Source organism: Dasypus novemcinctus, chromosome 3 (assembly GCF_030445035.2).
Source record: "Dasypus novemcinctus isolate mDasNov1 chromosome 3, mDasNov1.1.hap2, whole genome shotgun sequence".
Lineage (NCBI taxonomy): Eukaryota > Metazoa > Chordata > Mammalia > Cingulata > Dasypodidae > Dasypus > Dasypus novemcinctus.
The window spans coordinates 40,933,402-40,958,071 of record NC_080675.1 but is presented as its reverse complement, the minus strand read 5'-3'; the positions used below and the strand labels follow the sequence as shown (position 1 = coordinate 40,958,071).

Sequence of the window (24,670 nt, the reverse complement as noted above, 5' to 3'; positions counted from 1 at the left end):
TTCAAATACATTTCTCTTCTATTGCATGTGGGAAGATTATTCTTTTAAGAAATTCAAAATTACTTTCAAACCACTTGAATTCATGTTATTTCATTCCAGTGTCAGTGCTCAAGGACAAATGGGCACTCAAACTGGAATATCTCACCTGAGGATAACCAAAGCCATTATCCTGCTGTGTGAGGAAGTCTGGGCTCACTCAGCTGTACTTCAACTTGTTTCAACCCTGGCACACTGCCTTGCTTAATTCATAAGGGAAGGAAATGTCTGTTTTCCAGAGAATAGTCTTGGTAATAATTTTCCGTTAAGTATAGGCTTTATAGGTGGGATAGATAGGTTTCACTTTTATTTTTTTCAAAAGGAAACAGTTTGCAATGTATGCGTAGGTTTGGGCAGGAAAAGGATTTTGAAATTTGAAAATATCAGAAAATTTCTTTTGGGCTGTTTGTAATGTCACTTCTCGCCATTGCCCTCTTAGTTCCAACTAATAAAAGTGTCAATTCTGGGATCTCACTATCCTGAGTCCTCCTAAGTTCAAGGAAACCAAGTAGATACCTCCTCCTACCCCATGTTTTGTCATTAAGATGTGCCTTTTGTCCTAATACCTAGAAATGACATGGATGTGTAATACCCCGTTTTCCTTCTAGTCAGTAGCTTTGAAGCAAGTTTCCAACTAGGCTAAAATTATCATCAGGCTAAAAAATACTTCCCTCACGCTCTGTGATTTGAACAGGCAAGAATTAAAACAGAAAAGAAAGAGAGGGTGTCCAAGCAACCAAGTCTTCCCTGGAAGAGAAAAGGAAGACATGAGAAGTGAATAATCGGTTTATTTGCATATACACAGGAGAAGAGTTAACCACTGCTGGGTGAGAAGAGGCAGGGCTTGTGAGGGAGTAAGGCTTCAGCAGAGGAAGGCACCTTGACAAACAAACAAGAGACTCTCAGTTTAGTAAATCAAGCACAGTTGCAAATTTTCATTTGCCCCAAGCCAACAGCTCATTTACCTGCTGTCCTAGAGACACAGGAATCACTTACAAAACCAGGTGGAAAATAAAGTAGAAAGAAATGGTTTACATAACTGGACCAGTCACTTTATACTTTATGTAAGGATGCAGAGAAAACCTACCAGGCACTTTCAAATACAGTAGCTCTTAATCTAACCAGTGCCATCTGTCCTGCTAGTAAAAATACTTATCATCAAAGAATCTGGGGATTAAATGTGTCTCCAAAGTTGGGGCCTCAATTTTACAAGAGTTTAGAAATAGGGACCCTGGAAGTGGTTCCTGCCAGGTTTCCAGGATCTTGGTCACAGTAGATGATCTCCTGAAATGAGGATGGAGTGGCTAGGGAGATAAGCCGTTTCTCAGCCTGCATCTTGTGGTGTCTTTGTCTCCTGGCAGGCTGAATCTGGGATACTGGGAAAAGTCTCTTCCAAGGATGAAGGCCATCCTTGCTAAAAATGATCTTTCTTGAATTTTAAAGTAAAGTAGAATGAACCTTGACTTCTCTTTTGGGTACCCAAATGAGATTAAGACTCTTAATGTGAAAAGACCAAGTTCTGCATTTGGGAACTGTAACTACCAAGTAGTTAGTTCCCAAGAGAACTTTAACCTACTTCTTTTTCTCCAGGAAGATATGTGGCTTGTCCTTAGAGAATTCAGAAGAGGTTACCTACTGATTAGATTAAAATACACAATTGGATATACTGCTAGGAAGTGGAAGAGAAACACACACTGAGTGTAACTTTTTTTGTATATAAAGGATTAAAAAATTCCAATTTAATAAATTTTGGAAAAGCAAATGTAAAATGACCTGGGCTTATAAAACCAGAATTTACAATTATCTGTGAATAATGAAAGACAAATCATAGAACCATTTTGATTACAAATCCAAAGTAATTCTAATGTTGGTTACAGAATCACTTTCCCGTTGCCCTAATAAGATTACAGTTGTTAGATGGTAAGCATCCCCACTGCTACTCACATTGCTGACAGAAAACATCTTCCAGGAAAGTGTTTTCACACAAGTCACATCACACATACCAGGCACATCTATCCTTTTGTAAAAAATTAGCAAGGTGTTATAGCTCCTTCTGGCTTAGATCAACCACCTTCCTCTTAATGAATAGCCTCCTTTCCCCCCAGTGCCTGAATTCTCCAAGTCTTCATTCTCCACCAGCTCTCTCCCTGGGTTCCAGTTCCAGCAGGTCAGGGCCTTCTTTAAAAGGAGGGCTGGATCAGTGAGGCCACATCCATCACACATTAGGTCCTCCCTATTCCAGTTCCAGCTGGACATATAGTTTCTTAGCACCTCAGCATTCAAGGAAGTTGTATTGCTCTTTTCTCTCTTCCTCTTATATCATCAATACTCTCCTGCCTTTTCATGATAGCTACTCCAACCAAATACCTGGTCATTCCTAGGTCCTCTTGTCTTACACAACTCTTCACTGATACCCAGGTGACTGTAACCAAAATCTCTTGGTTTTTTCCCCTCTCAATCATCTCAATGCAACTGAATCTCTTCTGGGAGCCTCAAGTCTTAAACAAGCCATTCCTCTCCCCACCTGCTCTGCCCCAACAGACCATCTCAATAAGAATCAGCTAATTTCAAGATGCCTCCCACTCTGCAAGAACATCACAGCCTCTATCAATTGCAAGCCTGAGGGAAGATGCCAGTCCCGCCAATTCTGACCAATGGTTTAGGATGAATACAGTACCACACTCTCCTCTTCACTACACTTCTTCATGAACCCACCTATAAATGTTCACTTTAAAGTAGTTTAAGCACAGAGCTCTCTAGAGCTGTCTTTTCCTTTTCTTTCAATATGCCTGGACTCCATTACAAGGGACCAAGGAGCACCTGCTAGCCTTTTGAATGCCTCTTAGGAACTAGCACCTAACTGGTTAAAGTATTACCATGACTAGTTATATTTTATGGCCTCCATACAGTATGTGTTGCAGCATTATTCAATTTGCAAACAGTGAAATTTATCAGGGATCTATATTCTCCTTGAATCTGATCTTACAGTGCTAACCTCTCTTTAGCATTAAAAATGCTCCACTTTTAGTATGTCCACATTAAATACTCAATGAAGAAGTGCTACTTAGAGAAAACATAGGTTTCTTTAAGAAAGCAACATGCTTTCCTCTCCAGTACAGCCAGTGGGCTGGTGGCCTGTTTCCACTCTCCTTTCCAATTATCTGGCACAACTAATCCACAACTCACTGGCAGCACAACCTAATTTAGCAGGCACTCATCATGAAGACCGGATCACCTATGGCATGGAAACAGGGTGAGATGGCAAAAACTACATTACATATCCATAGATCCTTTCTGAGGGAGAAGTCAAAAAGAAAATTCTCAGGAGGCAGCTGGGCAGAGAGGTTGAACTTAGGTGTGCCAGTGTGCACAGACACACAGGAACAAATCAAATGTCTCAACAGGGATTTACTTTAACAGAACCTGGCACAGTTACACTATGCTCAAGTCTCACTAGAAAGGAGTCATTTAGATTTTTTCCTTTCTTACACAGCACAAGCCAACGGCCAGCTAAATATCCAGACCCACCATTGAATAGAAGGGAGCAGCATCAGACACAAAATTTCAGGCCCTGGTTTTATGTGCCTTTAATACTTTTTTTTTTATCCTTTCCTCTGTGTTCACTAAACAGGATTCTTTTTCTTTGTAAGGCTACTTTTTGTAGCTTTTTTTACCCTTTGTATTTATCATGTTTTTAATTTCTTCTCTGAGGAGGAATTCTCTGAATCTGCATCTTCCAAATCGACTCGGTGCCTTTTGAGGCCACTGTGGCCATGAACACCCCTGCTGCTGTCTGTGGCTGGAGGATCAGTGGGGTCCTCTCTTGTTCCAGCACTGGGGGTCTCACAGGCCATTTCAGACCCACAACAATCTTTGTGTAGGAGTGTCCCTGTCAGGGACAAATTATCATGGTCAGTGTCCAAATGTCCTGGGGAAGCATAAGCCACTGCCTCCAGTTCCCCAAAATTCTGTCCATTGTTGTGGGGGTGAGGGGGACGGGGGTGTAAGCGTCCATTGTTATGGTTGGCACAGATGGTTTCGAGGCTTCTCTCCTCGCCATCATCAGACTGGGTCCTGGGACAGTTGCCAGGCCCGCTGCTGAGAGAAGAGCCAGATGCCTTGGGGACAGGAGGAGAGGGTGGCTCCTCAGCCCGGCTGCTTAGGGCCTTGCTCAGAGCTTTCCCATTGAGCTTCTTGGTTTCAAAAGAGTGTTCTACAGAGCCACCATTGTTAGTGTCCTGAGAGCTGCCCTCTGGCACCTCTGCCCATGGGTGGCTGCCGTGCTCGTGGCCTGAGCCATTGCTGGAGTTTCTAGTAGAAGTTGCTTCTTTAAAAGCATCCTTGCTATGGCCTTCAGGGGGCAGATCTTGGTTCCTCTGGACCACAGCTATGTTTAGACAGGTTTCCTCACTGGAAGAAGGGGCTGGGTTGTCCTTGTGACTGGTTCCTGCTCTCCCGTCATCTGCCTCCCCAGTCATTAGGGAGGTCTCTCCATCTTTGTTATTTGAGTAGGAGATGTAGGAGTAACGGAGCCACTTGTAAGCTTTATAAATCTTTCGCTCGACTGACTCTATGTCGGAAGTTGGCGATGCCCGGCTTGGTTGAATCTCCAGAGTGGAAGTGCTCCGCTCAGGGGAGGAGGTAGGGGAGGAAGAGAGGTCATCCACTTTGATCTGGGGGTAATCATAGTTGTCTTCTCCAATGTAGGTGTTGGTGGGCTTAGTTGGGGCACTGGGCCTCTCTTCTCGGGGTGCCTTCTGGCGGCGCCGCATGGCATTCCGCTGCCGGGTGGAGGCTCGACGTTCATTTAGCTCCTCCTCATCCTCTGAGCTGCTGGAGCTGCTGGAGCTGCTGGACTCGTCTTCAGGGCTGGGTGATCGTGGCCGGGGGAAGAGATCAGTGTCTAATTCAACCTCGCAGGTGTTCTCTTCGGAATCGGACTCATTGGAAAGGGCCAGGAGGCGCTTGTCCTGATAGCGCCGCAGAGCAGATAGGCGCTGCTGGCGAGAAGCTGCGTCCTCGCACGTGGGTGGTGGTGGAGTTGATGCCACTGTGTTTGTGGTGGTGACCCTCAGGGGCCCCAGGTGGAAGGCGTTGTCGGCAGACTCGTCTACTGTGGGGGGTGGGGAGCGGGGCAGTGAGGCTGAGGACTCTGAGTCTGTGTAGCCTGAGCGCTCACTGACACCAGCGTGCAGCTGGAGGATGGTACTCTCACTGAGATCACTGTCTGAGTCAGAGCTCCAGCCTTCGATCTCACGGCGCACCAAGGAGTCAAAGAAGGCCATCATCCGGGGGTCCTCCTGGACAGATTGGTTGGCATAGTCATGTGACAGGCCACTCCCACTGTTCAGCACCAGGCTGATATATTCTTCATGGGTATAGAGGCAGCGGGAATCATCCTCGATCCGACCATCCAGGTCTCCGGTACATCCTGGCTGCTTGTACGGGCTCCAGATCTACAAAGAGAAGAAAAAGAAAACCAACCAGAAACTGACTGGAAAATATTCTAAAGCTGGTGGTAATAAAACCAAGGCAGAGCTTTCCCAGACCCTCCCTGTCATTTAGGCACGACTTGTTAAGTACCTTTAAATATATATCCTTCACAGTCTGGATTAAGTGGGCTGCTTATGAAAACTGAAGCTTCGGGAGTCAGATGTGGGGAAAAAACATAGTCCAGGGCATAGCATTGGCCTAGTGTCAGGAGATCTAAGTCCTGTCTTTAGGCCCTCTCCTTCAGGTCCCTTCATTAGCAGCTTAGAAATTATAATACCCTTTCAGGTCCCTCTATTAGTAGCTTGGAAATTATAATACCCTTTCCTTCATAATCTCAGAGGAAAGAGGCTGACCCGAAGATCAGCCAATGTGCTCAAAACTCTCAGAAGATGGAAGCTGTGCACAGAGAGGTACTACTTTTCCAAGGTGAAAATTGACCCAGCAGTTCTCTCTGACAGTTAATATTTTAGCCTAATACTCCACTTCTCCCCATCTGTCACATTTCTATTTTTAGCTCATGGGAATTGCTTACTGGAACTTGATGAGAATAGCCAACTGCCTACACTGTAGTTCCCTCTTGGATGTGCAGTTGCCCAGGAAACTGGGTTCTCTTAGCCAGGGAACTGCTGGCTTTCTCCCCAACTCTTCTTTAGTTGCAGGAATAGGTAAGCTACCCCCGAAGAAGAGGTAACTGCAGCCCCATCCCTTAACACCTAAGAAGAAGTGACTGCAGCCTCTTACCTTACTACCCCACCACTCCTTGGTGAGACATGGGCTCATAGCCAAAAAGTGGGCAGAACGGGGATTCAAATCAGGTCTGTTTGAATGCGAAGGCCCAGCTCTTAACCGGCTATGCTAAACTACAAAAGCAGAGAATTTTTTTTGTCTGGAATCATTTCAGAGTAGGTAATATTTGAGCTAGACTGAAGTCTTTCAAATTCCAGCACAGGTCTCCATCCAACTAGACCAAACTTAACTTTGAAGTTATATAGTTGAAGCTGCCTAACACAGCAAAATTCCCTCTATTGAAGGTTTTTCCAAGCAGGGTGGTGGTTGTTAATGGGAGAAGGGAACCAAGCTGGATAAGTTATGCAAAAATCCAGTTCAAGGTAATTAAGTTGTCACAGCAAATGAGAACGATTAGCTCCACCTGACTGCCAGACTGGTCCGCAGCGCAGCGCAGAGCAGAGCAGCTCAGCTACATCAGCCTGTAGCCATGGCAACTCATGAAATTCCAGGTGATTTTCTTGCCTGACAAGCTGGTGTCTATCTTTAGATGGCACCCAACCCAAAAAAAAAAGTGGCCCCTCACTTCCCATCCTCCATCAAGACAATGGCTTTGTTTCCCCAAAGCTATCTAAGGACAAATTCCCCTCCTTGGGAGAACTTTCTTGAGCTGTTCCAGCTCCCCTGCTCTAGCTGTGTGTTACTTGACAATGCCTGCGGAGGTAGTATCTTCTCGGAGGACCCCCAGTTCAAGAGGAGCTGAAGAAACCTTCTAGATTAGCTTCTCTTCACCAATTCCAAACTCAGATTCATTCTTCCTTCAACGTTTTTCCCTGCCCACTACTGCTCAAGTGTTCTCCCCTCGCCAGCTTTATAATCTCACCTAGGCTCTTGAACTTTTTTTAAAAAGTGGGTACCAGAGATTGAAACCGGGACCACATACATGGGAAATAGGCACTCGACCACTGGAGCTACATCCACTTCCCATGGTTCTCAAACTTCAGAATGCATAAGAATCACCTGAAGTATCTAACTATAATGCTAGCCCCCAGGTTCCACTCTTACAGATTCTGATTCAGTAAGTCATGGACAGGTACCACTCTGAATTCTTAACAAATACCCAAGAGGTGGGTGAGTGGGTGGACCAACTTTTAAGAAGCACTGGGATATGGTTAGCATAAAATAAGTGGCAGAAAATAAATGATTTGCCTAAAGAAACTCCCAAATTCTTTGTACTTGGTGTTTGGGAAACATTTAGGCCTCATAACAGGGAGGTTAGGCACAGAGGTGAGAGGGACTTTCTTAACTCTTAACTTCCTAAGACATGGCTTCCAGCACCAGGCTTAAGGTATAAATGACTACTCTGAGAACCAATGTCTAAGGAAAGAGTTTGGTGGCTTAGAAAGGAAGCCAAGGGATCCAAAAAGGAAACCCCATTGTAGGCCTTTGGAGCCAATTCTGGACCAATTTTCTCACCTTCCCAATTTAAAAATGGCAAAATGTTTTTCACCTTGTTCTCTAATATGAAGATGAATCTGTCCATACTTCATAGAAATTCAGAATTTCTTAACTTAAGGCTGAAGTATTAATGGTGAGATGCTTGCCCAACTAATTAGAAAGACAGTTTTTAGGTTCTAATGTATTACTCGTCCTCCTCCCCATACCCCCCGGGTTTCATTTCAGGAATGAAAATCATAACATTGAAAATCAGCTTTTATTTGGGCTCTGGATTATATTAAGCTGAGGTAGACCATTCATTCCTGAAGCATGGAGTAATGGAACAAAACGCCAGATCAGGAGCATGAAACTTGCCTGAGTTCACTCAGCTCCTGAGTTCTCTAGCTAGTCTCTGAGTTCAACTAGCTAGTTGATGACCTTGGGTAAAAGCTTAACTCTCATCTAAAAAGTGAAATTAGATGGGTCTCCTCCAGTCTCAAGATTCAAAGCAAAACAAAACCTCCATTCCAGACAGCCAGTCTTTAATCCTCAAGGAACTCAATATTTCAGAGCTGTGGGGCCAGGTAGAGCAGTTGTAGGAAGCCCAGCGCCACCACTTCACATGGCCCTGGGCAAGTGACTTCACCCTTTAAAGCTTGTGTCCCTCAGCTGTAGAAATGGAAATAGTTAAATGACACAACCTATGTCCAAGCACCAATAAATGTGGGCTTTCCCCCTTTCTCTTTCATTTGGCAGTTGAATACCACAACCAGAAAGTTTTAGAGCCATCATCAAAAGACATTGGGACATCAGAGGAATCAACTGTCCCTATTATCTTGGTCCTCATCCTTAAAATATTAATTTCAAACATTTGTGAATTGTTCATTTCCTTACAATGAAAGTCAGCAATTCAGAAGTGAGGCAATGGAAAAACAATTTCCTGTTACAAGTTAAATGTGGCTAGATATGCCTCCTGGTGTGGCAAGGTTCATGAGAAAAGGGAGGAGGGATGAGCAGCTTTTTTTCCAAGCCCAGAGAAAATTTAGCACTGGAGGCTGCTGAGGAAAAAGGATGAAGTTTAATTCATATTCAAACATCATCAAAATGGAAAGCAATTAAATAACCAGTGTTCTGATCTGCATAAGTGGTCATAACAGGCTTTATGTAGCAGCTCTGGGCCATCTTTTCTCTTTGTGTTATTATACTAAATTTAGAAATTCATAGATGAGCTCCTAAATTGCTATTAAAGGGTTCTCCACACTCCCTAATCTGGCTTCCAAGACTCTCTGGGCCTGTTTCCGGCCTAACTTCCCAGTGCATGCTCCTAGTCCTCCCCTTCACATGCTCTTCACTTTGGTTGAATGTGATCATTTTCTGCACTGCTCCTATACTTTCCTGTTTCTGAGCATTTGTTCATTAGCACAATGCCTGTTGCACAGTAGGTGATTAATAAATATTTATTGATCCAATGCAATAAAATAAATATATACTCCCTCTACTTGGAATGTTCTTCCTACCATACTCCTTCTTTTTGAAGTGTTATCTATTCTTCAAATTCTAGCTCAAATATTACCTACAGAGAGATTTCCCCAAGCAGGAACAAATCTCTCTCTCCTCCAAAGTCCTGTAGCCTTTTGTTTATCTTGCCCCCTCCCACCTGTTCAACTGCAAAACGAACCCCCTCCTTTGGTTAAGTGTGGGCCTTCAGAGGGACAGAAGACCTGTTATGGTGAGAAGAGGCTGACCCTAACAAGGTCTCTTCTCCTCTGGGCTGGAAGAAAGGTGGCAGTAAAGGACAAGGACATATAGGTGGAGTGAAGTGATAGAAAAGGAGGTCTCAGGCCAGACTAGAACATGGTGGGATGTGGTTCTTTGAACCACTGATCCCCTCAGGAATAGAAGCCGAAAAGTGACATTTTCTAAAATCACCAGAAATAATCAGGTACAGACTCAGGCAGGTCACTGTTAGTCTCCTCGCTTTACAGACAGACTCAGAGAGCCGCTCAAGGCTGCTGAGACTCAGTGGCCTTTCAAGATGATATAAGTGCAGACAAGGGCAGCAATTATAATAGACCACGTTAGCATTTCAGCTGGCCTCTTCCTTCTCCCCAGGACCCTTCCTTCAATGCTTTAAAGCCATGCCATTCCCACCCAGACTGTGAATGGGGAAGATACCTGAGAGGGAGCAAAGCCAAGAACTCTAGAGCTTTATAGTTCTCTCTCACTACTGTCACCTGCATTGACTTCTTGAGGTTTCAGATGGCTCTGCATACCTCCTGGTGGGACAGGGTACAGATCCCATGGGAACCTGGGAGCAGTGAGCTCCCTAATTCTATATGGATAATTTCACAGGGAAAACATTTTCTTCTCTCTCTCTTCCAAGAGTTTGGCTAGTTTCCAACCGATGACCTTATGCATAAGGACTTTGGTTGACTAAACTGTAAGCAGGGAGACTTAGCACAGAAACATCCTGCAGTGCACAAACAGGAATCTCTCTTCTAAAGGAGATGCCCACGCAGAGAGTTCCCTGAGAAAGAGAATGGCGTCAATGAGCCTAGAAAGGACATGTTACAGTGCCAACCCCTTAGTCATGGGCCAGCAATGCAAGGGATAGGGTCATTTCAACGACTGCCCCAGCAACGGACTACTGAGGTTATCCAGTAGGGGCATCAGTTTGTCACAGCTTTCCCTCTAACATGGTGAATGTGGCAGTACACTGGAAAGAACAAAGGACAGGGTCTTATACCACTAATTGGCTGTGTGACCCTGGACAGTTGATTTATAACTTAAATCTCATCATCTGTAAAAGAAAAAGTGGGTATTAATGACTTTGAAGTCCCATTCTAGCCCTAACAGAAAATGTATGCATCCATAAACATCAGCCCTGACCCACAGAACCAACAAAGCCTAAAGGAAGAAATCTGGACTAAAGACAAATAAAAATATTAACCTACACTTCAATATTATACCCATGCTTCAATGTTATATTTCTGGTAGCTAACCCTTGCCACCAGATTTAACTTGGTTTGACTCTGGATAGGTTTAAAATAAACAACAACAACAAAAAAACAGAATAAGAGTATGAAAGCAAATCATCAGCAAACCATTTTTCACCCCTATTTCTCCCTGAAACCTTTGCAGGTTTTCAATGTCATTTCAGGAAAAAAAAATTAATTGAGGAGTTTTAACTTTTGGGAATAATGCCACCTATTGTTACAAAAAAAAGTCAAGTTATCACAGGGATCTCAAGAATTCATCATTTGCCCCGAACACTCATTTCTTTCCTTAGATGGGGAAAAAGATCCAAAGGTAACTAGCAACTGAAATGTGAGTGATGGGCAATGGGCCATCCTTTCAAAGACCCAGGCCAGGCTGGGTCCCTCAGTTGCAGGCTATGAAAATACTCCTGGGCAGAGGTGAGTTCATTTGATCAAAGTGCAACTGATGTAGGGGTTTAGTATTCATACTCATGTGGACTCAATTATAGTCACATGCAGTGGATTTTTTTATAGTATCTTGAGACAATTTAGCTATGGTTCTGGAAGTCAATTATATCTGTGCCATTACTAGGGCAGCAATTAATGCTACAGGTGGAATGAGAGGGTAGCGGCTCCCCAAACCTCCAGATGAGGTTTGGAAAGCAGAATTCATCAGATTCAAGATGAAGGGCCATTGGAAATGTAGTGGTATACAAGGAAGTGTCTAGAAGACACTCTCTGTTTCAAAGCCTAGTCACTTTTTTAAAAAAAATGGTCCTGAAAGAGGGTTTTAACACATCCTTTTCATATCAATTTTCCAATATTTTGTAATATATCAAAATCACTGAGAATTTTAGTAGACCTTTAGTAAGTCCTACACTCATTGTTCTAGTGACTTTCAATTCTGAACTGTAATACTTTCTCTAAAAGGACAGAAAGGGACAGTGTCTCACCTTAATTATCTTTTCTACACCAGAAGAGCAGATCATGTAGGTATGGGGATTAAATCGAACCTGGTTAACAATAGACCGGTGCCCTTTCAGCACCATGAAGGCTCCGTTGACTACCCTACCAATGCCACCTGGAGAGACAGAAGGAGACAAAAATCAAACAATGCAATGGATGAATGTAAATAGGTTCCAGTTAATGGCAGATAAACAGCTCTGAAATGGAGCTGAGATTTTTTATTAACCATAACACCAGCAGAATGCTTAATCTGACAGATAAAAGTTGCCATGGAAAGAGTGAAGAAGAAACACCTCTCAGCACATGTGATTTTCCAAGAGCCTTTATTTAGCCTTTAAGCAATGCCCACGCCCACCCACTGCACCTCCATTGTCAATGAAGCTAAAGCCACTTAAAACATTTCTCAAGTTTTTGATCCCCAAGATAGAATCCAAGTGTTACCTTACAAAAGGCCAGTCAGGAGCAAGATGAGACCGATGGATTTGGGAATAATTAGGCAGTTGAGCCAGGGACATATAGAACCAGAAGCATATAATTACTTAAATGCATAAAAAGCACTTTGATAAATTTGCCCTCAATTTCTATAATGAGAATAGCAAAACAAAACAAAATAAACAAACAAAACTGCTGGGAAAATAATGGAGAGACTACTCCTCTCCCTACCCCCTCAACAGCAGGGAAACTAAGGATGAAGTAAGGAGATTTGGGCTTTCATGATAAGCAGGGCCCAAGTATCTAGAATTTGAATTAGAGAGTAAGCCATAAAGTCCCCATGTGTGGATGAAAGTTAAGATGCTAATGGTAGAAAAATGTATTTTAAGGACCATCTTAAAAACCTGTAGGCTTTCTTCTTCAATGACTGAGAAAAGAACCAGAGATGTGGAATATATAACCTAGATGAAGATGTCACCATTTTTGAACCTGCCATAATCTCAAAGGCTCAACTTTACTGGTAAGAGTATCACACCCACACAGAGCACACTTACCCCATACACAAGTTCTGAACTTTATAGAAAACATGGGTTACTCACGAGCAATCATCAACAGGTCAATACATATAGGCCAACCCATGCCCCTGTCCACTGGCAAAGTGCAAGGCATCTAGGCTCAATGAGTGTTCATTTGTTCTAATCAGTGGCGATCGCCTCAGTTCCTCCAAAGCTAATGTATAACCATTACGGCACAAGGGATCATCAGGCACAGCCTCTGATCCACGTGCCTCCATCCCAGATCCCACTCCCAACTCTACCTTGTTCAAACATTTGTTTCAAACATTTCTCATTGTCTTCATTTCTGGAGGGAAAATAATTAAACCACACACTTTCCTCAGAAATAATCTTCTGGTTCTACAGAAGGTGTCTTCTGCTTTTGGGCCCCTCACATTTCTTTTGCCTCCTGGAGCATATCCCTCTTTACTGGTATGCATACTCTTTTTTTATGACAGCAAGAGGTTTCAGATTGTACTGATCTGCCCCTTAGTTGCACCAACTTACTCAGCTTTAGGTGCTTTCCCTACTTGGTGGATGACAAAAATGTTCTTTGCATAAATTTTTCACTATATTTGACATAATTAATATTTGAATTGTCTAAAATTGATAATATATTCAAAGCTATTCATATCTCAGCTAAACATCAGTTTTATAATAAACTATAAAGGAAAAGAGAGTGACCAGGTTATATAAGACTGTGTTTTTTTAAAAAAGATTTATTTATTTCTCCCCCCTCCCTCCATTGTCTGCTTTCTGTGTCCATTCACTGTGTGTTCTTCTGTGTCTGCTTGTTTTCTCTTTAGGCAGCTCCAGAAACCTGTCTGGAGTGGGAGAGAGGCAATCATTCTCTTGTGCCACCTCAGCTCCCTGGTCTGCTGCATCTCTTATTTGTCTCTCCTCCATGTCTCTTTTTGTTGCGTCATATTGCTGTGCCAGCTCTCCGAGTGGGACGGCATTCCTGCACAGGGCAGCACTCCACATGGGACAGCTCACCACACGGGCCAGCTTGCCTTCACCAGGAGGCCCTGGGTATTGAACCCTGGACCTCCTATATGGGAGAAGGTAGCCCAATTGCTTGAGCCACATCCGCTTCCCATAAGACTGTGTTTTTAATGGAAAAAAATGATCAGGAAAGATTAAACACTGAGGTAGGATACCACAGTGGTAATTCCTAGGCAGCCTGAGTGCACTGGACTCCTAGATTTGCTTAGAAGGGGAAAATGACATGGGCCTAGTCAAAATAAAAATAAACTTGAGAAGATTAAGGAAAAAGGATCCATGGAATGTAAGGAATCTAAAACAGTTGTCTCAATACAGGGCACTCACTGCCTCCAAGGGGTTCCTCTGGAGGTATTTCTCTTCTGGTTAGGGCTTAGGGCTGACTCAAGGAGTAGCAGTCCTGCTCATAGGTCCCCACTGAATTCTACCTTTTCAAAGTCTTATTCCTATCCCATTGGGATGGTCACAAGCAAAGAAACTTTGAGTTAAATTTACTACCAATCTCCTGTTTAGTCCTATTGCCTCCAAGAAAAGGAATTTTAAGTGACTTAGAGAATTCAAGTGACATCTTCAAAGTCATAAAGCTAGTAAATGATAGAGCCTGGAATTGAACCAGAGTCTGTCTGGCTTCAATGCCTAATATCTTTTCCACCATACCTGGTGCCTTTAGGAGATAGAAGAATATGAATAGGGATGGAGTTGGAGGCTCATAAATGATTTCTAAATCCTTTCTGGCACTTATTAAACAGGTTGGTTTTCTTTTAAAGTCCTAAATTAAGAGGGGGGAAAAAAAGACTATCCAAATGATATCCTGAGTACGAGTCCTAAAGTATCACTATAGGATGTTTCATCACACTGTTAACCTTGAATACTCCATGAGACCAGAGAAGTATGACTGGATCTGTCTTATATATTCTTGCATAGCTAGAATTTGGGGTGAGGAGCCTGAACTTCAGCAGGTGCTCAGTAAATGTCTGTTAAATGGATAATGTTTGAGGAGTGGGCAATTTTAGAAAAAGTGCCATTAAAGGAGAATGGGTAGAGGGGCTCATGTCTTAAAGAATCAGTTACCATAGAACTAAAGTTTATCACAAAACCAATCTTTCCATAAAAGGTTACTGGGAATACAATTACAATAACTTTCAATTCTGAAGAATAATTGAAGGGTATCAATGCCTGAAATTTCAAACCATGGAAAAACTGTTTCTATTGCTCTTTCATATATCGTGACCTCATCTGGTTTCTTGTCTTGGCAACAATTTTAATACTAGGCCTTTTCTCATTCCTCCCACCCAAATTAGTATCTAAAAAATCTGAAAAAGAGGAGAAAGGCAATAAAGCTAAGAGAATGAAAACAGGTACAAGGAAGAATTATTGCTGACATTTACTTAAAGTAACCAAGACCGTGTACACAGAATCATAGCAATGAATAGGTCCAGAGAAGTTCTCCATAGTCTATTTCCCAGTTCCTAGGTTTCAAATGATTGAAAACAGCTGCTACTATGCAGCGTTTTATCTTTTTTTTTTTTTTTCAGGTACCAGGGCTGGGGATTGAACCTAGAACCTTGTATACTCAGCACTCAGCCACTGAGCCTCATCGGCTCCCCTGAGTTGGTTTTTCCATCTGTTTGCTTGATGTTTGCTTTTGTTTTTAGGAGGCATTGGAGACCAAACCTGGGACATCTCATGTGGGAAGCAGGTGCTCAACTGCTTGAGCCACATCCACTTGCAAGATATTTTAAAAAAAAACTTTTGTTTTGTTTTTTGTTTTGTTTTTTAAGGAGGCACCAGGGACTGAACCCGGGACCTCATACATGCAAAGCAGATGCTCAACCACTGAGCTACACCTGCTCCCTACTGTACAGTTTAGAGACAATGAGTTTTAGAGAATAAATTATTATTAGTCATGGAAATTTGTATATGCAAGATAGTTTCCACTTTAGTCTGAAATGTTTAAAGTCAACTTAGCAATATCAGTGAGAACCTGGGCATCTCTTTTCCTCCATTACTTAGTCAGATGCTGCCAGTCAACAGCAGGTTCAAGATGGAAGGAGATAGGCAGGAAATATTTTTTCCAAGAACTACGTAACCTGCACAATCTCCCTAAGAAGTTGGTCACGTCCTCTCTAAAGCTGTGGAAGATGGCCTGGGTGAAGATCATCTTCACCACATGGTTGCCTAGCTAAGCCATGAGCTAATCACTACTAATGGGTGCCAAAGAATAAAACAGCACATAGCCAGGGTAAGGAACTCAATGCCTCCCTAAACTGTCATTTGTTTATAAATTTCTTCTGCTCAGAGGAACAAGACAAAAAGAGTCATTTAAAAATCTAGTTCAGATGTTTATAATTCAGACTACATAATTGAAAGCTGCCCTGATTTACTAAACCACTGCCCAGAGACACACAAACACACCTGTCTTATTCCTTTAAAAGCACAATCAGGAGTACAAAACAATGGTCATTTTCCTGGGCTATTTGCTCTGGCTGGCTCAGCCAAACATGTTGGTACCAGTTTGCAGGTTTCTTTCACAATGAAAGGCCAAAGTTCCTATCTATCCATCTTCCCTTTGGTTCAGAAGGGATACTAGGGAGGTGGGGAAGGCTATAAATCACCTTATCTATTCTACTACAGGGTCTTGGAAAAGAAAACGAGAGCTGGCCCTCTCATAAGATTCCAGCATCAGTGACTCATTCACTACCTTAGGAGACCCCAGGATCCCAGGAAACACAAGTGATGCAAAGAAAATACTTTGCTTAGAACCCAGACAAAGGCCTTTCTAAAATGTCAGGTCCAAATGTCCTCAGACAAGACAAAGGGCTAAGTGGATAGGTCCTAACTTCCCTTTCCTTCCTAATCTATCAGCTGTTCTTTTCACAACATTCAGCCAGGAGTTTATTCCCTCAGGTTTCTTTAAGGATCAGGACACTATTCCCATTTCTTGCCAACTTCTGTTTCTTGCGAATTTTACTCACATCAGCAGAGTCATCCAAGGATGACTATGCTTTCAACTCAAAAGTTAAAAGCAATCTGGAGGGAGCAGATGTGGCTCAAGCAGTTGAGCACCTGCTTCCCAAATGGGCATTCTGAGGTCTGGTTCCCAGTGCCTCCTAAAAACAAAAACAAGCAAATAAAACCAAGGCAGGTGAGCTGATGTGGCTCAGTGGTCTAGTACCGCCTTCCCACTTATGAGGTCCCAGGTTCAATCCCTGGCCCCAGTACCTTAAAAAAAAAAAAAAAAAAAGCAATCTGGTCAATATTTCTTGATGTTTTGGTCTAAGAGAAACTTTTCAATCATGCTGGGAAGTGATCCTCAATGGCACTTGGTGTTCTAGAACAGGACAGTCACTTAAATATTTTGCACTAAAATCAATTGTAAATGCAACCCAGATAAAACAACATTATTTTTTGTCCAAGTCTTTTAGTTTTTATCCCCCTTTCCTATTAACCCACTAATTAATGGGTGGGATAAACATCTTAATGAGAGTGGGGAGGAGAAATATTAGATGAAACTGAGATTAGAGGCAAGGGAAAGTAAGAAAGCAGTAGTGAGGATCCAGGAACAGGGACTAGAAGACTAGAAGAGGTTAATGGAACACAAGAAATTAAGATAACAGGAGATACATTTGAATTTCCAATCAAGGGAACACTGGTCTTCATGAAGGGTGTACATAATCTTCCAAGATTTAGACAATGGCACATCCAAAATGGTAAGATCAGAGTTGAGCCTACACAAGGATTTGACAAATGACTGTTAAATTTAAATTAGCAGAGAACACTGTTGTGAATGTATTTTAAAAACTCCAATAGGGAAACGGACTTGGCCCAGTAGTTAGGGCGTCCGTCTACCACATGGGAGGTCCGCGGTCCAAACCCCAGGCCTCCTTGACCCGTGTGCAGCTGGCCCATGCGCAGTGCTGATGCGCGCAAGGAGTGCCGCGCCATGCAGGGGTGTCCCTGGCGTAGGGGAGCCCCACGTGCAAGGAGTGCACCCATAAGGAGAGCCGCCCAGAGTGAAAGAAAGTGCAGCCTACCCAGGAATGGCGCCGCCCACACTTCCCGTGCCGCTGACGACAGCAGAAGCGGACAAAGAAACAAGACGCAGCAAATAGACACAGAGAACAGACAACTGGGGGGGGGGGATTAAATAAATAAATAAATAAATCTTTAAAAAAAAACCTCCAATACTCAGGTAAAACAAACAGCAAATTATGGTATAGGAAATGCTTTTGGCATATCATGGAGAACCACACCTAATAGCTCTAGACTGGGGTATAAAGCAAAACAAATGCAGTACTGGTAAGGCAAACTGTGAGCAAATACATAAAGGTATGGCACTACTTTGTACAGGGAGAAGTTTAAAAATCAGGTAACAACAGTTAATGATACAATGGACACTAGATTTCTGTAATTACCCAGTGCTTCTGTAAGCAGTAAGACTGGTTAGGGAAAATTCAGCATAGCATGTGATAGTCACAAAAGGCCTCCACATCAGTGAAACCAATGGTTAATTTGGTCCTCATCCTACTCTTCTTATTAGACTTAGTGCAATTCAACAAAATTCCCTCTCCTTGGACCCACTTTCACTGCATTCCTGGGATCACTCTCCTCTCCTGGTTTCCTTCTACTTCACTGGTCACTCCTTCTTGATTTCCTTTTTGGCTCCTTTCTCTACTTTCTTAACATTGCAGTTCTTTAGGGCTCAGTCCTTGGTTCCCTTCTCTTGACTAACCGTACTTACTCATTTGGTGATCTCATCTGGTCTTAGTGCTATAAATATCACCTATATGCTACCAAAACTCAAGTTTTTATTTCTGGTCTAGACCTTTCTCTTGAACTCCAGATTTTGAGGCTCATATATCCAAGTTGATTATTCAACACCCCTACCATGATGTCCAAAAGACATCTCAAACTTAATATGTCAAGCTGAATTCTTAATCTTTCTCCAAATCTGCTCCATCAGCAGCTTTCCTTGTCTTAGCTGATGGTGACTCCATCTTCCTAGTTGTTCAGTCCAAACATCTTGAATAATTATTGACTCTTCACTTTTTATCCTCTTCCCCCATTTCCCCATTTAATCTGTCAGGAGTAGTTGTAACTTCTAACTATATCTAGGATCCAACCACTACTATCTTGGTTTAAGCCACCACTCTCCTGGATTATGTAAAATTCCTACTAGTTCTCCACATTTCTATTCTTGGCAGCCTACTCCCACCATTTATCCTCAATACAGCAGCCAGAGTTATCCTGGGAAAATAAGCCAGATCATGTCATTCCTGTGCCCAAAACTTCCTAATGGCTCCCCATTTCACTCACAGTAAAAGTCTACACTACTGGACAACCTCCTGCCCCTCATTTACTTCTATGACTTCATCTCTTACTATTCTCCCCCTCCTTCATTCTGCCTCAAGACAGTGACTTTCTTGCTGTTTCTCAGACACAGGTGTGTTCTTACTTCAGGGCCTTCCACTGGCTATGCCTGAAATGCTCTTCCCCAGATATCTGCATAGCTAATTCTCTCACCACTTGAGGTTTTTGCTCATATGTGACATTTTCAGTGAAGCCTATATTGATTACCTTATCCAAAAATGCATTTCCCTGAGAGCACCCCCCATGGCTACTTCCTATTTTCCTACCTCCTTAACTCTGTTCTACTTTTTCTTTTCCCACAATACTTCTACCCTTCTAAATATGCTAAATAATTTACTGTGTCTATTGACCATTGTCTGTTTCCACTGCAGAAAGAATGTAAGCTCCATGATGGGAGGGCTTCTTTGTTTCTCTGTTCAATCTCTGCTACAGTGCCTAACACATAGTAGGCTTTCAATAAATATTTAATGAATGATTGAGAGTTCTTTAGACTATGGAATATAAAACCTTAAAATAAAATAAAAAAAAACAAGGGAAAAAATACAATATCCATTCTTGGGTCTGATCATGTAATGTGTGGATTAGCCAAGTGTTTTTTATTTTTTCCTCCATTTCCTGCTGCCAATTTTGGAAATCACGTTTATAGTATTTTTATTATAGTAAGAACACAGAAATAAAAGGGATCCTTGAAATGCTAGTTCAGGATCTTTGAACTGCTAAAACTTCACTAATTCCTTGAAATTTCTTCAAGACCCCCTTAATTTTTTATTTGCCTTGAAGCCCACTTTTTTTTTTAAATTTTTATTGTGGTAACATATATACAACACAAAATTTCCCTTTTAACCACTTTCAAGCATACAATCAGTGATGTTAATTACATTCATGATGTTGAGCTACCATCAGTGGAGGCTACTTTTAAATTACACACACACACCCTTTTCTCATTCGGTCTTGAACTGGAAGCTCTTTGAGGGTAAAGATATATTTGTCTATCTTTCAGTTGCCCATAGAGCTTTGTAAAATGTTTATCTAAGGACACTCAATAAGTGAGTAAATTGAAGTAAAATCTCTCATTATTTTTTCTGGAACAATGCTTGAAGGAGAAAAGACTAACATTATCATATGGCACAATGAGGTTTTATGTATATCTGTTGAGCTAATTAGTGCATTTCATTTCTGACTCTACTGTAGAAGAATTTATAGCTATGAGGGACAAGGAGCAACTTCTTTTCTTGGATATATCTATAAGAGGTACTAAAAAAAATAAAAACTAATTAAATAATAAAAGGTGCTCAAACAACCTCTTAGCAATTCCAAAAGGCTTGAATGAACAGTCCCAGGGTCTCCAAGTTTCAAACCATAAAGAGAAGTACAACCAACAGTACTGAAAGTACAGAGAGAAAAGTGGCCACCTCCTGGGGGCCATGTAGTCATTTAAGAGTTAAGAAAAGCCAGATGGAAAGAGCCACTGCTGTCAGCAAAGCTCAAAGAACTCTACAGGCAGCAACAATTAAATTGCACAAAAAGGCAATTATACTGAGTTTTTCTTTCATCATCTGTACTTTGCATGTGTTTGTAACCAACTACTTGTGGACAATTAAAAACAGTTGTTCTTCCAATTACATGGAGGAAAATGCAGATGCCCACACCCTAACTCACTGAGAATGAATGTAAGTCTAGAAAAAGGGGAGAGAGAGTATGCATACAAATGCAGGCCCATGACAACACACTTACAGATGTTTCCAGCCTACTTCATCAGCCTACTGGCAGTGGGGATGGCTGCAGTGATGTGACAGTGAAACACTATTCCCCCTCCACTCAGGGAAAAATTTATCATATAATTTCCTCCCTCTTGAACTGCTGATGCATCAAGAGTAGCTTACATGCAAGACCAACTCAATCGGCCATTCAAGAGGGCCCCAAAGGAGGATAACATCTTATCCTCTAAGAAATTTTTAAAAGGAAAGAAAGGGAGAATGCTCTCTTAATGAGAAATAGCAATCACTGAGTAGCTACTAAGTACCCTCACAATAACCCTAAGAAGGTACCTATTATTGTTGTTGGTAGTGGTATTATTAGCCTCATTTTACAGAAAAAGAAACTGAAATTTCCCAAGGTTAAGCAATTTTTCCAAAGCCCCCAACTAGAAAATGAATGGATCAGGAATGTAAGCACAGCTGGCCAACTCTAACACATTATGCTACTTTCCATAAATAGTAAGGTCTTAGCAAAGAGGCATAGCTCAGATGGAAAGAAACTCCATCTGTGAAAACCCTAAAACTCTTTCCAACAAGAATTGGGGAAAAGGGAGGGGGAGGGAAATATGAATATTTTCAAGAGATATCCACCTCTCCTATATTTTGCCAAATCCATTACTTCCAGATACAAGCTACTAGGGAGAAAGTGCTTTGGTAATTATGAATCTACACTGATCTTTTTATACACCACAATAATAATGTCTTACATTTGAAAGCATATAGTTTTCAGAAAGGTTCCAAGACTGTTAAATCATCTCATAATATGAAGCAGGGTGGGACAATGTACAGAAGAAACTGAGGCTCAATCAGTTACTATTATGTAATCTTCCTAAAATTACTTGGTCAACTAGTTAGCGGCAAACTAGGACTTGAATCCAGGTATGGTTTTAAATGTAATGCTCTTTGTAACACTCCATACTGGCTCTACCCATAACTGCTAGTTTGTTTATTTTATCCTCAGAATTATCGTAAAAACAGGTGCTTTTCCTAGCTACTTCAGAGGTATAAAGCATACCTGATGGGTTTTTTTCCTTTGCCACAGCAAAATTCCCAGTTCGTTTCCTTCTAATTTTTAAAGAGGTCATAGAAATGAGTTATTATTTGACATCAACTAAAATATTGGGCCTGATCTTGCCAGGTGGCAAGCTTTACTGTGGGTATAGGTTTTACATCTTGAAATGGTATCTCAATTCAGTAGAAAGCCCTATAGAAATTACTTAGCCAATTCTTAAGTCAGTACTGTTTATTTGGTAAATGCGCTTTTAATTTTTCTGGAGTTTGTGTAGCAAAAAAATGTCCCCAATGATTGACAGTATTTCTGAACATGACAGTAGACAATGAGATGCCCCTGCCTTTGGTTCACACTCAGTACTGTTCTCCATCTAGTTCTTTCTCAGCATCTGGCGCAGTCTGTGAAACACATAGCAAGCATTCAATAAATGCTGATTGCTGTGATCTAGAGTCAAGTTCTGGGTATATAACACCAAGCCAACTTCCCCTTATTAGCCTGCCTAAATATTTTCTATTCAACAGACATGCAGAGAGACAGAGTGTGCTTTTTCTCTTGCCGTAATTGCTTAAGGCAAAGAAGCAGTAGGTCAGATTATGAGTTTCATCGAAGGATTCAGAGCTAGAACCCAAAGGCCACATCTAACAAGCAGATGCTTTGTTTGGCTTGCTGAACCTTCCTGAATATTTTTTTAAATTATGAATTAATTGCCAGCATTTAAAAGAGAGGTTATACATAAAACTGGAGTGCTGTAAACAGGATGGGTTGAAAGTCTGTATAAAGAGCAGGTACACCACCAGAGTCCTTCCTTCAGTCCACATGATCAGGAAACTACCCCTTCCCCACATAGAGAAGCCTGGAGTGTTGCCTACTGGAGTTGACCTACAGAGGCTATGGACTGGGGAACATGGGGTATATCTGTAGCTGGGATTAAACAAAAATCTGTTTATGGACCTGTGAGACCCACAGCCCTATTCCCCTGTGTGGCTCTTAGAATCATAATTCAACTGCCAGGCAAATATCCTCCAGGTAGAAGATCAAATATTCCTCTTATGGGATGCTGGCTGATTTGTATAATAGAAACTCAAAGAAAACTGATAATCTGAAAAATATCAGAGGCATGTTATATGGAGAGCAGTAGACAAAGGAACTATTGGTTGTTTTTAAAATGTTTTATAATATTTGACTTAAAAATTATATACTTGTATTACTTTGATAAAATGAAGTACTTAATTATAAAAACAGTAAAAGAAATGAAGAGACAATAAGAAGAAAATAAAGAAAAGGACAAATACATGAACAAGAACAAATAAAAGAATGCAGGTAGGTTCTGTCAAAACAGTGGCAGGAGGGCAGGGGCCCCAAATGAGCCAAGGATTGCTAAAAATATACAAAAATGTGCTTTAGTTACATGCAGAGTAAGATGATGACCAAAGGGACAGGCTTGTTGTGATGGACTGATGATGTAACACTGAAGGGTGATACACAGAGAAATAATCCCTTCAACTACCAGTTAGTAACTCCCACAAGAGGAATAATCATAAGGTTTGTCCTGATGTACAAAGAAACCCAAGCAGGCAAGTAAAGGATGGGGCTCCACAACCAACCACAGCCCATGTAGAAATAATGGCACATCTCACCAACTCTATGTATAAGTAGGATCATGGGTTCTGTGGCCTCCAAAAAGGCTTATGAGATACTAGGTGTACTTTCTGAAACACCATGTAGCACACTTGGAATCAAAGAGCCAAAGATTCCCTCTGGCCTAGTTAGACTACATCTATTGCAATTTGTTCAGTTAATCCTTAAACAGAGGTAGAACAAATTCAGAGGAGAGAAATCAGTACAGCAAAGGAATTGACATTTCTTCTTTGAGGAAATGCTAATTAAACTGGGGATACTATATCTGGGGAAACTCTAGAACAGGTCATGGGAGCTTCCTTTAAATGACAAAAAAAGGCTGTTAAGAGGAAAAAGAATAAGGCCTATTCTTAATAAGTCATTACTGAGGGGACTATAGGGCAAAAGAGTGTGGCTTAACATAGGGAAGAACTGATTACTATTGATAGTGATGAAGTCTCTCAGCTTTTGTCTGAAAATGTCTTAATTTTACCTTCATTTTTTAATATAGAATTCTGGGTTGGCAGGTTTTAATTTCTTAAGCCCTTAAAGATGTCATCCTATCAGATTCTGCCTTCCATAATTTGGTCATCACTCTTATTGTTGCTTATTTATAGGTAATTTGTATATGTTTTCAAGCTGCTTTTGGGATTTTTTTCATTATCTTGGAGAGGGAGAGGAGAAGGAGAGGGCGGGGGATGGGGATGGAGAACACATGCGTGCCATGGAATCAAGAAGCTGAAGGCAATGAAACCTGGAAAAGATGGCAGAGAACAGCAGACACCACTATGTGCCTTGCCATGTGACAGAGGAGTCCAGGATCACCTGCTTCGCCTGATGATCCCCTGATTTGATCATTTTCATGGCCTCAGAACTATAAGCTTGTAAACTAATAAATTCCCATAGTTAAAGCCAATGCATTTTACAGTATCTGCTTTTGGCAGCCTTGCAAACAAAAACACATGCCTAGGTGTGTTGTATTTATCCTGCCAGTGGTTTGCTGAGTTTCATAAATCTAGGAATTGATAAATTTCATCTCTCTTGGAAAATTCTTCGCTTTGGTCTTTTCAACTATTGCTTTTGTCCCATTTTCTTTCTTCCATTTCTGGGACTTCAAATTAATTTATGTTAGATCATCTCTGTTCCACTTGTCTCTTACATTCTGCTCTTCTTTCCATTCTCTTGTCTTACTGTCCTTCAGTTTGGATATTTTTTATTGACCTGTCTTCTACTCACTAAGCTTATCCTCTCAATGTCTAGTCTACTGTTAAACCCATCCAGTAAATTCTT

The 24,670-nt window shown here is 41.6% G+C and overlaps 1 protein-coding gene across 5 annotated transcripts in view; it reads right to left on the bottom strand.

The window, feature by feature from the left end:
- Positions 1-807: 807 nt before the first annotated feature.
- Positions 808-24,670, bottom strand: part of DCAF5 (DDB1 and CUL4 associated factor 5) — a 118,582-nt gene continuing 94,719 nt past the window's right edge. For all 5 annotated transcript variants that reach the window (XM_004477318.5, XM_004477319.5, XM_058293224.2 and 2 more), the window contains 2 exons: positions 11,624-11,751; positions 808-5,492 (listed from right to left, as the gene is read on the bottom strand). In XM_004477318.5, the coding sequence (XP_004477375.1) occupies positions 3,723-5,492; positions 11,624-11,751 (1,898 nt within the window). In that variant the 3' untranslated portion in view covers positions 808-3,722. The remainder of the gene's footprint in view (positions 5,493-11,623; positions 11,752-24,670) is intronic.